Source organism: Lepidochelys olivacea (genome assembly GCF_965140295.1).
Source record: "Lepidochelys olivacea isolate rLepOli2 genome assembly, chromosome: 28".
Taxonomy (NCBI): Eukaryota; Metazoa; Chordata; order Testudines; family Cheloniidae; genus Lepidochelys; species Lepidochelys olivacea.
This window is the reverse complement of record NC_140438.1, coordinates 6725832-6738824: the sequence shown is the minus strand read 5'-3', so window position 1 is coordinate 6738824 and position 12993 is coordinate 6725832. Positions and strand designations below refer to the sequence as shown.

The window sequence follows — 12993 nt, the reverse complement described above, 5'->3', positions numbered from 1 at the left end:
ACCGGGGGAAGGAGACCAAAGCCCTGAGGTAAGTGGGAAAGCGGGATACCGGGAGGAAGCACAGGCAGGAATGTCTGTGAGGGGAGGGCTCCTGCCTCATACTGGGAATGAGGGGCGATCAGCAGGTTATCTCAAGTGCTTATATACGAATGCACAAAGCCTTGGAAACAAGTAGGGAGAACTGGAGGTCCTGGTGATGTCAAGGAATTATGATGTGATTGGAATAACAGAGACTTGGTGGGATAACTCACATGACTGGAGTACTGTCATGGATGGATATAAACTGTTCAGGAAGGACAGGCAGGGCAGAAAAGTTGGGGGAGTTGCACTGTATGTAAGGGAGCAGTATGACTGCTCAGAGCTCCGGTACGAAACTGCAGAAAAACCTGAGTGTCTCTGGATTAAGTTTAGAAGTGTGAGCAACAAGGGTGATGTAGTGGTGGGAGTCTGCTATAGACCACCGGACCAGGGGGATGAGGTGGATGAGGCTTTCTTCCGGCAGCTCGCAGAAGCTACTAGATCGCACGCCCTGGTTCTCATGAGTGACTTTAATTTTCCTGATATCTGCTGGGAGAGCAATACAGCGGTGCATAGACAATCCAGGACGTTTTTGGAAAGCGTAGGGGACAATTTCCTGGTGCAAGTGCTAGAGGAGCCAACTGGGGGGGGAGCTTTTTTTGACCTGCTACTCACAAACCGGGAAGAATTAGTAGGGGAAGCAAAAGTGGATGGGAACCTGGGAGGCAGAGACCATGAGATGGTCAAGTTCAGGATCCTGACACAGGGAAGAAAGGAGAGCAGCAGAATACGGACCCTGAACTTCAGAAAAGCAGACTTCAACTCCCTCAGGGAACGGATGGGTAGGATCCCCTGGGGGACTAACATGAAGGGGAAAGGAGTCCAGGAGAGCTGGCTGTATTTCAAGGAATCCCTGTTGAGGTTACAGGGACAAACCATCCCAATGTGTCGAAAGAATAGTAAATATGGCAGGCGACCAGCTTGGCTTAACGGTGAAATCCTAGCGGATCTTAAACATAAAAAAGAAGCTTACAAGAAGTGGAAGGTTGGACATATGACCAGGGAAGAGTATAAAAATATTGCTCGGGTATGTAGGAATGAAATCAGGAGGGCCAAATCGCACCTGGAGCTGCAGCTAGCGAGAGATGTCAAGAGTAACAAGAAGGGTTTCTTCAGGTATGCTGGCAACAAGAAGAAAGCCAAGAAAAGTATGGGCCCCTTAATGAATGAGGGAGGCAACCTAGTGACAGAGGATGTGGAAAAAGCTAATGTACTCAATGCTTTTTTTGCCTCTGTCTTCACTAACAAGGTCAGCTCCCAGACTGCTGTGCTGGGCATCACAACATGGGGAATAGATGGCCAGCCCTCTGTGGAGAAAGAGGTGGTAAGGGACTATTTAGAAAAGCTGGACGTGCACAAGTCCATGGGGCCGGACGAGTTGCATCCGAGAGTGCTGAAGGAATTGGCGGCTGTGATTGCAGAGCCGTTGGCCATTATCTTTGAAAACTCGTGGCGAACGGGGGAAGTCCCGGATGACTGGAAAAAGGCTAATGTAGTGCCAATCTTTAAAAAAGGGAAGAAGGAGGATCCTGGGAACTACAGGCCAGTCAGCCTCACCTCAGTCCCCGGAAAAATCATGGAGCAGGTCCTCAAAGAATCAATCCTGAAGCACTTACATGAGAGGAAAGTGATCAGGAACAGTCAGCATGGATTCACCAAGGGAAGGTCATGCCTGACTAATCTAATCGCCTTCTATTATGAGATTACTGGTTCTGTGGATGAAGGGAAAGCAGTGGATGTATTGTTTCTTGACTTTAGCAAAGCTTTTGACACGGTCTCCCACAGTATTCTTGTTGATACTAAACTGGGAGGAGTGGTAGATACGCTGGAGGGCAGGGATAAGATACAGAGGGACCTAGACAAATTGGAGGATTGGGCCAAAAGAAATCTGATGAGGTTCAATAAGGATAAGTGCAGGGTCCTGCACTTAGGACGGAAGAACCCAATGCACCGCTACAGACTAGGGACCGAATGGCTAGGCAGCAGTTCTGAGGAAAAGGACCTAGGGGTGACAGTGGACGAGAAGCTGGATATGAGTCAGCAGTGTGCCCTTGTTGCCAAGATTGCCAATGGCATTTTGGGATGTATAAGTAGGGGCATAGCGAGCAGATCGAGGGACGTGATCGTCCCCCTCTATTTGACATTGGTGAGGTCTCATCTGGAGTACTGTGTCCAGTTTTGGGCCCCACACTACAAGAAGGATGTGGATAAATTGGAGAGAGTCCAGCGAAGGGCAACAAAAATGATTAGGGGACTGGAACACATGAGTTATGAGGAGAGGCTGAGGGAGCTGGGATTGTTTAGCCTGCAGAAGAGAAGAATGAGGGGGGATTTGATAGCTGCTTTCAACTACCTGAGAGGTGGTTCCAGAGAGGATGGTTCTAGACTATTCTCAGTGGTAGAAGAGGACAGGACAAGGAGTAATGGTCTCAAGTTGCAGTGGGGGAGGTTTAGGTTGGATATTAGGAAAAACTTTTTCACTAAGAGGGTGGTGAAACACTGGAATGCGTTATCTAGGGAGGTGGTAGAATCTACCTTCCTTAGAAGTTTTTAAGGTCAGGCTTGACAAAGCCCTGGCTGGGATGATTTAATTGGGGATTGGTCCTGCTTTGAGCAGGGGGTTGGACTAGATGACCTCCTGAGGTCCCTTCCAACCCTGATATTCTATGATTCTATGTGGCCTTTGGGAAGTCTATAATTAGGCATCAAGCATTAATACTCATGATTTACGTCACTTATTTCTTAATAATTCTAATATATGAATGCAGTCCAACTGCTGAGATACTTCATAGCAACCTAATTACTAAAAAAAAAAAAGAGGACCTCTGGCACCTTAGACACTAACAAACTTATTTGAGCATAAGCTTTCGTGAGCTACAGCTCACTTCATTGGATGCATTCAGTGGAAGTGAGCTGTAACTCACGAAAGCTTATGCTCTAATAAGTTTGTTAGTCTCTAAGGTGCCACAAGTCCCCCTTTTGTTTTTGCGAATACAGACTAACACGGCTGCTACTCTGAAACCTGTCTAATTGCTAAAGCCGCCCCAAACCTCCTTCTTTCAGAATCCTGTGGTGTATTGCACCTGTTTGTGGTTACTCATTAGTCTCTCAAAATGAGGGTGCAAAATATCTCACCTGGGATCCTCTCCTTAGGCCTATTTAGGTAAATCCCAGACTTCAGCATAACTACTCCCACAAAGCCTCAACCTAATATAAGGCCCTTACCTGTACCAACCTTAGGTTATGTCTACACTACCCTGGTCAGTCAACCTACGCTGCGCAACTCCAGCTATATGAATAATGTAGCTGGAGTCGATGTACCTTAGGTCGAGTTACCGCAGGGTCTAGTTACCTAACTCGATCTGCAGTCATTTTGGCGGGGCTTTACTAGACCTGCTACGTTGACCACCGGTGGATCGATCTCAGAGCTTTGATTCCGGCTGTAGTGTAGTCCCTGCCCTTAATAACCCATTTATTTATGTTCACCTCCTTCCCCCTCCACACATGTTCCAAGCTAATAAGCAACACTCTGATCATGACATTTTACCTCCAGCGAGTATAAAATTGACCACAAGACATGAGACTAGGTCATAGAGCATAAAATCAGGTCGGGGTCAACAGGAGTGAGAGTTTGGAGAGAGTCTTTTTCCCCCCTCTCCCCATCTGCAGCAGCCACAAGCGGTTTTCCCTCCAGGCTCCTTGGATCTTTGAGCCTGTCCCTCCTGAGGTTGCTTGGCCCAATTCTTGTTTCTTACATTCTCCTTTTCTGGAAGAATTAGAGGCTGTTGCTCCTGAATTTTAGTGTTTCATTCCCCAGCCTTCTCCACACACTGGGAGAGTTTCATTCTCCCTCCCATTACACCTGAGTCACTAGATTTCCTAATTCCCCAAAATGTGCTTCTGCGATGTCACAGTTCTGGGGTAGTTAAGCCTTTGACCTGCTTCCATGGTCGGCTCAAGGAATGCCCTCTCGGGTATCAGGCCTCTAGCCAGCCCCTCTCTATGGGTCGGAACCCACATGTCTCTCCTTTTTGACTAGAGTTTGAGGATTGCAGCTTCTCCTCCACTGTGTTCACTGGACTAACCTCCAGTTCCTGTACTTTGCTTTCTCTCCCAGGGCTCTGAGCAGCGTGTGTGTGTGTCATAGAGGTGGGAATTTTGGTGATACATGTATGATGCCAATACACACCTCAGTTTCCCTCTGTGATTGGTATTGCTATGATTATAAAGAGCAGGAGACATGAGGTTTTTTGTCAAGTAGCTGTCATGGGGTGATATGAATGGGTCATTAAGGACTGGCTGGGACCAACCTACATCAGTGGAATAACGGACAGAGACAAGGGAATAATTCTCACCTCTCCATGGGAGGATCTCTGCTTCGCTGAGTGAAGCATACATGGATTTGTTATATTTTTGGGAGCAGGAAGAACTGGGCTTGCAGATACAGAGAGCCCTACCGGAGCAAAGACAAATGGACAGGCACAGTGAAAGGAAACCAAACTGTTTTCTACAGCAGCATGGCTCAAGGGCATTGGCCAGCATGGACTGTATTGTCTTCTTCACTTCTCTGTCCTAATCTAAGGGCTTTCCAGTGCTGTGTTTCAGTTGACTAATAAATCCTGCTGTATTTTAAAAGTCTGCCCAGTGTCACAGGAAAAACTTGCTCTGTGCATTGACTGAGGAACATCTCTGAAGAGGAGTGTCGTTCAGCTGGACCTGCTGAGCAGAGCTCACAGTTGGAATAGGAGTGTTGAAGCCAGAGGCTCAGTCTCAGATGTTGAAGCTCCATGGCTCATCCTTGTAGGAAGAGTGGGACCTCTTGGGGGTCTCGTGCCCTGAATGGGCAGCTCCCAAGGACTGTTTAAAAGCCAGGGCATTGCAGAGATCCTATGGATCCATGACCGTGTGCCTGATGGGGAAAAGATATAAAAGGATCTAAAAGTGTATTTACCATCGCCCCCTCATCAGTCCTCATGGGAATCCCTGATCAGTTCCAAAGTGTATTAAAACCTTCCTTAAAGGCTTACCTCTTGGTTATCAGATTATGTCATTTTTGTTACAAGGCTTTCCATTCACCCTCCCACTTCTCTGGTTCTTGTCACGCAGACAGCAAGCAGCAAAAGACCAGAAGTCCAAAGCGCAGATAATGCGATGCTTATTGGGGTTAGTTTCCAAGCAGGCATATTGCAAAGTCCTTCACACCAGTTGCGCTTATCTCTGTACGCCGACAAAGCCTGTTTCCCCATGTTCCCTTCCCAGCTCTGACTCCGCAGAGCATTTTCCCTGTCTCCCTTCCCAGCTCTGACGCCGCAGCGCCTCGCCTGTGTCCCTGTTCCCATTTCACCCCTCTTAAACAAAATGATTAGTTTCCCTTCCCCCTCCTGTTTGACCCCCTTTATATAATAATATGCTCAGCTATACCTTAACCAACCGTACTGAAATTTAACTAACCAATTCCAACATATTGTAACATAATTCTCTAACCAATTATATCCCACTACCCTAATTAACTTACTTACACCTAGCAAAATTAATTACACAACAGACAGAAACACTTAGAGAACTAGACTGATTAACAAGGTAAAAATGGTGGCCATAAAGATAAAACAATACGGAAATGAGGGTTTCACAACCATTGATAAGTGATTTCTTGCCAGACAGGATGCTATCAAACTACGTTTTCTTTAACCATCTTAAGATCTGTTTCTTTATCTGATGGTGATGGGCACCATCTGGACAGGATCGTCTTCCTAACAGCCCAATACCACCTTATTTCAACCTGACTCGTTTGGGATATGAGGATGTGACCGTATGCTTCCCAGCTTTTGGCTGCCCCATCTGCTTAGCCAAGGGCCTTCGTCTGTGGCCTTGTTCTTAGGCTATCCTAGTGAGAGAAGGCCCATACACAGGCGTACTGTGAGTTTGATTCTTTGCTTTTATACCCCTGTAAGTAGCTAAGTGATAAAAATACACCTAAGTTCTTAACGTGTAGACTTTACAGGCAGGCTTGAATATCTATATTCTAACAATGGGTTCTACGCCTTCCCCCATTCTGTGCCTGTCTTTCTATTTAGATTGTAAATTCTTCAGGGCATGGGCCATCTGCTATTCTCTGTACTTTCCCTAGTATAATAGTGACCCACTGTTAGTTGCTCCTTAGGCACTAAGGTAATGAATATTATTTATATAATAATAATAACTATTCTGCCACTTTGAGCCAATGAAGATGGCCTTGGGATGTTAGTGCTTAAAAAATGAGCTGGGATTACAACCATGGACTGCTCTTTGTGACATGTATCCCACAAATTCCACTGACCTCCCTTGTTTTCTTTGCCTGGAGTAGGGTTTCCAATTTCCAAACCTGATGTGATCTCGCAGCTGGAACGAGGGGAAGAGCCATGGGTCCCGGACCTCCAGGGCTCTGAGACAGAAGTGCTCCCAAGAGCTTCCTGCACAGGTGAGGAATTACTTAAACCAACTCAAAAACTGTTTGGGAATGCAGGAAACCTTTGGGATGCCCTACAAAGACCTTGAGCTCTCCAAGTTCAGGATTGTTCCCTGCAGAATGGAATCATTCTGGGAGATTTAATTGGGGATTGGTCCTGCTTTGTGCAGGGGGTTGGATGACCTCCTGAGGTCCCTTCCAACCCTGATATTCTATGATTCTATGTCACTCATGGCTTCCCACCTCTTCTGACTGACAACTGGCAGAAGGTCCCTCTCCAATCTCACTTTCCCCTGAGGGTTCTGGTGAGATGCAGACCAAAACTGATCCCTTCCTCTCTCCTGTGAGGAAGGGTTTGGGGAAAATCAGCTCCTGATAGGTTTGATCTCTCCCACACATATTTTGGTTTGTTCATCTCTTTTTCCATTCCTCTGTCTGAGATTTCCTTTCTTTCTGGCGCAGGGAGTGACCTATGTCTGGATTCTCTCTGTCTCCCATCAGGTGATGGGAGGGTGAGTGAGAATGAGGAGGAGACACCCCAGCAGGAAGATGCTGAGGAAGTAGAACCACATGGAACGTTATCAGGAAGATCCAAAGGGAATGGTTCCAGGAGTTCTGCACTCCCAGAAATCGAGAGAGCCTGTGAGACTGAGCAGAGGCCAGAGGAAAACTTCAGTAGCCACTCAGCCCTTATTACATTTGAGAGAATCAACTTGGAAGAGACACGGTACACATGCCATGAGAGTGGGAAAAGCTTTAATCGGAGCTCAGACCTTCTCACACACTGGAGAAACCACACAGGAGAGAAACCCTACATGTGCTCTGAGTGTGGGAAAAGCTTCAATCAGAGCTCAAACTTTATCACGCATCAGAGAACCCACACAGGAGAGAAACCTTATGGATGCTCTGAGTGCGGGAAACACTTCGTTGACAGTTCAACCCTCGTCTCACATCAGCGAATCCACACAGGAGAGAGACGCCACATATGTTCTGAGTGTGGGAAAAGCTTTAGTCGGCATTCACACCTTCTCACACATCAGAGAATCCACACAGGGGAGACGCCCTACACGTGCTGTGAGTGCGGGAAAAGTTTCAATCAGAGCTCGACCCTGATCACGCATCGTAGAATCCACACAGGAGAGACGCGCTACATGTGCTATGAGTGCGGGAAAAGATTCAGTCAGTTGTCTGCCCTGATCACACATCAGAGAATCCACAGAGGAGAGATGCCCTACACGTGCTCTGAGTGTGGGAAAGACTTCAATTACAGCTCTGCCCTGATCACACATCAGCGAATCCACACAGGAGAGAGACCCTACACATGCGCTGAGTGCGGGAAAACCTTCAATCGGAGCTCAAACCTTATCTCACATCAGAGAATCCATACAGGAGAGAAGCCTTACACGTGCTCTGAGTGTGGGAAAAGCTTCAATCAGAGCTCGACCCTTATCATACATCGTAGAATCCACACAGGAGAGACTCCCTACACATGCTCTGAGTGTGGGAAAAGTTTCAATCAGAGCTCGACCCTTATCACACATCGTAGAATCCACACAGGGGAGATGCCCTACACATGCTCGGAGTGCGGGAAAAGCTTCAATCAGAGGTCTGCCCTGATCACACATCAGAGAATCCACACAGGAGAGATGCCCTACTCCTGCTCTGAGTGTGGGAAAAGCTTCAATCGCAGCTCTGCCCTGATCACACATCAGCGACTCCACACAGGAGAGAGACCCTACACATGCGCTGAGTGCGGGAAAAGCTTCAATCAGAGCTCAAACCTTATCTCACATCAGAGAATCCACACAGGAGAGAAGCCTTACACGTGCTCTGAGTGCGGGAAACGCTTCAAAAACAGCTCACACCTTATTAGACATCAGAAAATCCACATGAGACAGAACTGTGACAAATGCCTTGATTAGGGCTGGGCAAAGATTATTTTTTTAAATCACATTTTCTATTTCTCATAGTGATCTGTGCACCATGGTCTCTCAGCTCCCCCAGATTAGTTGCCTGCTTCTGCCTTTTGCAGCTCACCCTTCTTTGGGATCAGTCCTGTGATATTTTCTATCAACTCCTTTCCTTTTGAGTTGTAGCAGTGTGTATCCCTCCAACCAGGAATGTTCATCAGCTCCCGGAAGGAGAGAGAGGTTTCATTCACAACAATGTACACTGAGATAATGTACACTGTGCCTTACATCCACTAGGACTGTACATGGCATTGGCTGCTCACGTGAGTGATCTTGGTGTGAAAAGACAAGTATAGTGGTAGAGCAGAGGCAGCCCAGGTGCAGTGGTTGTCATTGGCTTTCCCCTTGACCTGACCTAAACTCCATCACTTTTCCTAGTCTAAACAAACCCTGAGCATCACGGTTATACTGTTCCCCCATTTCAAAGCAATTGTTACTCATCAAGTTCCCCCTTCAGTAACAAATGGTTTCATTCCCAGTTGCTCTGTTGTTGCTTCAGGTTGTTAGAGAGCAGATATTTTTACTACCATTTTCCTCCCTTAAAATATATTAAACTATAAAAAAGATCAGGGATAGGGAAAAATGTCATTTCCCCTCTGTAACAACAGAAGAAGATAGGGTAAATCAGAGGGATTCCCTTATTCCCCATCACCATCCCAATCACCCCTGTTGTTTAATTGGTTATGTCAGTATTTTTTCTAAAGAGCTGGGAAGCGGATTCCCTAGTAAATCATAGAATATCAGGGTTGGAAGGGACCTCAGGAGGTCATCTAGTCCAACCCCCTGCTTAAAGCAGGACCAAATGATTTGGAACTAAGCAAAATACCCATGCATTTGGCTCCCAAAGCAGTTCTGTCCAGGCTCTGAAAGAGGTCACTCCTGAAGATACCTGCTTCCTAATCAGGTGCATGTTGCCTATTATTTGGGAAATAGAATACCTATCTAGGTAGGGATGGGAAAAATGGAAGTGACATTCCTGTTCAGCTCACCCCTGGGAGATGCTGCAAACGTGTAGAAAATGAAATCCATGTGGAATGTGATAGAGCTGCAGAAAGACACCTATTGTTAATAGATACCTGACATTTGGTGTCTTACAGGGATTCTAAGCAGCACCTGAATTTAGTCCCTAAATTAAATCTGTGCCACCAGATTAAAGGAATAAAAGGGCATATTTGGGGGAGTTATACCTCACTATTGCTACTGATATGTTGTGTGGTTGGTGATGAATTCTATGCCAGAGAAGAGTAAAATTACTCCAAGTAAGGTCAAGGATTTCACAAGAACTCACGTAGAAATTGCAGGTACTGGTGGTTGATTTTCACCCCAGAGTTGGAAGCTATGGTGACCTGTGGCCCAGGTAAACTATTTTTAGGTCCCTGCTCCCTTGTTAAGTGGCATTGATCACACTCCTAAACAATGCCATGATTACATTGGGCACAACTCTGTTTTACCATTTGGATCCAAAGTTTCATGAAGCAGAGAAAGAAAGAGCTGATTCCTTCAGAGCCATTCCATGCCTATGGGTCCCAATCTGGCTGCCTTGTTGGACAAGAAGCACTTCTATGCTGGGCAAATGATGGTAGCCAATGAGGGAATATATCAAATTCCAAATTCAAATTGTAGGATATATGAATGCTAAGTCCAGAGTCTGTAGTTTGGTCTCTTAGTTTTGCTATTAAGTCTAATGCATCTGTATCACTTCTTCTCCTGCTGCTACTTTGAAAGATTAGAAAGTGTAAAAATACAGCACAGGTGGTTTTTCCTCATGATGCAGCCTTCCCACGTAGTGTGAGACCCCTTCCACCCACACTTATGGGAGAAGATCCAGGGAGAAATGAACTCTCAGAAATGGAAGGCTCCTAGCTTATGGTAGAATGTGACTTCACACAGAGCTCACTGGGTGGAAATGGGAATTAAGAGAACACTGCCCTATAGGTTTATATTTTGTAATCTTTGAATAAGTTGTTACCAGCAACAATGAAATTTAACATGAAGTTAATGAGTGTAATGTAAGAGGCTGATCATGTGATAACTTGCAGTGTTACAACAGAATTCAGGTTTTCTTCTAGTCCTCTCCCTGCCCCCTCCTACTACATAGGAAATGGTGGCTAATCCTGAAATTAAAACCTCACTCCAAAGGAATTAGAGTGGGGGAATATGTGAGAGAAATAGCATGCATGAGAATAGAGACCCAGTATAGACTGTAATTATTTCTATTTAAAATGGAATTTATTATAATAAATTTTAAAATAAATTTTCCTTGAAGAGGAAAATTACTTGAGACAAGATGTGTAGCCTTTTACCCAGTTAGAGGGTAACAGCCACAGAGTTCCCCAGGGCTCTTGTTTGCAAAGCAAGGATGTCACATCAGGCAGGAGATGTCAAGATCTAAACTGGTGATGGGCGTGTGATGGGAGATTTTCTGGGTTATTTTTTTGGTTTGGTTTTTTAATTTAATTTTAATTTTGCAACCAGTTACTTTTATAGGTGCTGAAGACCCTTTTCCTTTTGAGAACAGCTATTTAACCATCAGGCCTGGCTCTGGAAACCTCCCCAAAGCTGGCCTTGTGTGTCTTTTCTGTTTGATATCTTTGGGGTTCACACATCCACACTAGGTGCGGTTCACAGTAACGGATACTTTGAGAAACCTGCTGGGTGAAGCAGGCCTTTTCCAAAACGACATTGGCCCAAAGTCTGCCTCAATTCAGCTGGATTGGAACAGGTCTGTATCAAAGGAGTGGTGCACACCTGATTTGCCCAGAGACCTTGGGGGAGGTGTGGTAAGATAGGGTAAGTAGGAATCGACACCAAAAAAGTTAAATGTAAGGGTGAAAGAACTTCACCTTGCAGATCAACAAGCCTGTTCTTTTCATTCCCACTGAAGCATCTGGCACTGGTCACTCTCAGGGAACACACTGGGCTAGATGGACCATTGGTCTGACCCAGTATGGCCAGTCTTGCGTTCTTATGTAAGCCACGTAGGGCCTTGTCTACACTGGCAAGTTTCTGCGCAGTAAAGTAGCTTTCTGCGGTGTAACTCCCAAGGTGTACACACGGCCAAGCCACTTAGTGCACAGAAACTGCAATTGCAGCTCTCTAAAAAAAAAAAAAAAAGCCACCCCGTTGAGAGGCGTAGAGCGTTCTGTGCCAGGACTACAGCACCGCCTGCAAGTGTAGACACCCGGGTCGATCACAGCGCTGCGATTGGCCTCCGGAAGGTGTCCCACAATCCCTGTTCTCGCCTCTCTGGTCATCGGTTTGAACTCGACTGCGCCGCCCGCAGGCTACCAACTGTGAACCCCACACCTTAAATTCCTTGGGAATTTTGAAAGTCCCCTTCCTGTTTGCTTGGTGACACATGCAGTGGTCTCAGCACATCTTTCCAGGTGACCTTGCTTGGAGCAATGCCGAGCTGCTGGGCCTCATCAGCATTTGGGGAGAGGAGGCTGTCCCCTTCCAGCTATGCTCTAGTTGTAGGAATTATACCAATGGACAGATTTCACGATGCATGAGAGAAAGGGGCTATGACCGGGACACACTGCAATGCAGGGTCAAAGTGAAGGAGCTGTGGAACGCCTACTCCATGGCATGGGAGGCAAACCGCCGCTCCGGTGCTGCACCCACGAGCTCCTGGTTCTACAAAGAGCGGGATGTGATAATCAGTGGTGACCCCACCTCCACTGTGAAGGCCACTGTGGATACTTCAGTGGCTCACATGCCAGTCGAGAGTGGACCAAGCCAGGAGGAGGAAATCCTGGATAAGGATGTGGAAGCGGAGGGATCCCCAGAGGCAGAGGATGAGTCAGAGGTCAGATATGCATGCAGCCAGGAGCTCTTCTCTGCCCCGGAGAAGGAGAGCCAGCCACAGCTGTCAGAGCTTGGTGAAGCGCAAACAGGAGAGGAGGCCCCTGGTAAGTAGCTTTGATCTTGGGAATCACTTGAAGTGAGTTCTTGGGAGCAGGAGGGTTGCAGAAAGCAGGCTTGTGTCTGTATGATGCGTGTACCAGCATATGCCCAGTCTGAGCGGCGGAACAGGGTGATAATTGATTCCCTCGCTTCACGGGAATCTGCCCCAGAGATCTCCATGAAACTGTTATGGAGATACAAGGCAGGCCGCTGCTGCAGGATCTTTGGCAGAGCTGCTTTGTTTCTTGCCCCATTAAGGGTAACTTTCCTGCACTACTCTGCCATCGCGGGAGGGGTGGGGGGGCGACCATTGCTGCACATAGGTGAGCTACATAAGGAACAGGGTGGACGCCACAGTCTTGGAGAAGACTCTTGATTCTCTGCTCACCCTCAGCAGCGAGATATCTTCCATAATGAACACAGCCTGTGGAAAATGCGGGCACAGGAATGATTGTAAGGCCCACCCCCCCACCCCCAGTGCTGTCTCTCCCCAAGAGCCACGTGCCCAGTGTACAGTAAGGTCCTGGAACAGTGATTTCCCCTGCCCCTGCTGTTACCATTTTCGGGGTCTTGTGGCTCATGTGTTCTTGCCTG

At 46.8% G+C, this 12993-nt stretch overlaps 1 protein-coding gene across 1 annotated transcript in view; it reads left to right on the top strand.

Annotated features, from left to right (window-relative positions):
* The window catches only part of LOC311514119 (uncharacterized protein), a 31460-nt gene that overhangs the window by 17680 nt on the left and 787 nt on the right, over nt 1-12993 (top strand). The window contains exons 3-4 of the mRNA XM_084616517.1: nt 6422-6535; nt 6986-12404. Of these exons, the coding sequence (XP_084472643.1) occupies nt 6422-6535; nt 6986-8445 (1574 nt within the window). The 3' untranslated portion in view covers nt 8446-12404. The remainder of the gene's footprint in view (nt 1-6421; nt 6536-6985; nt 12405-12993) is intronic.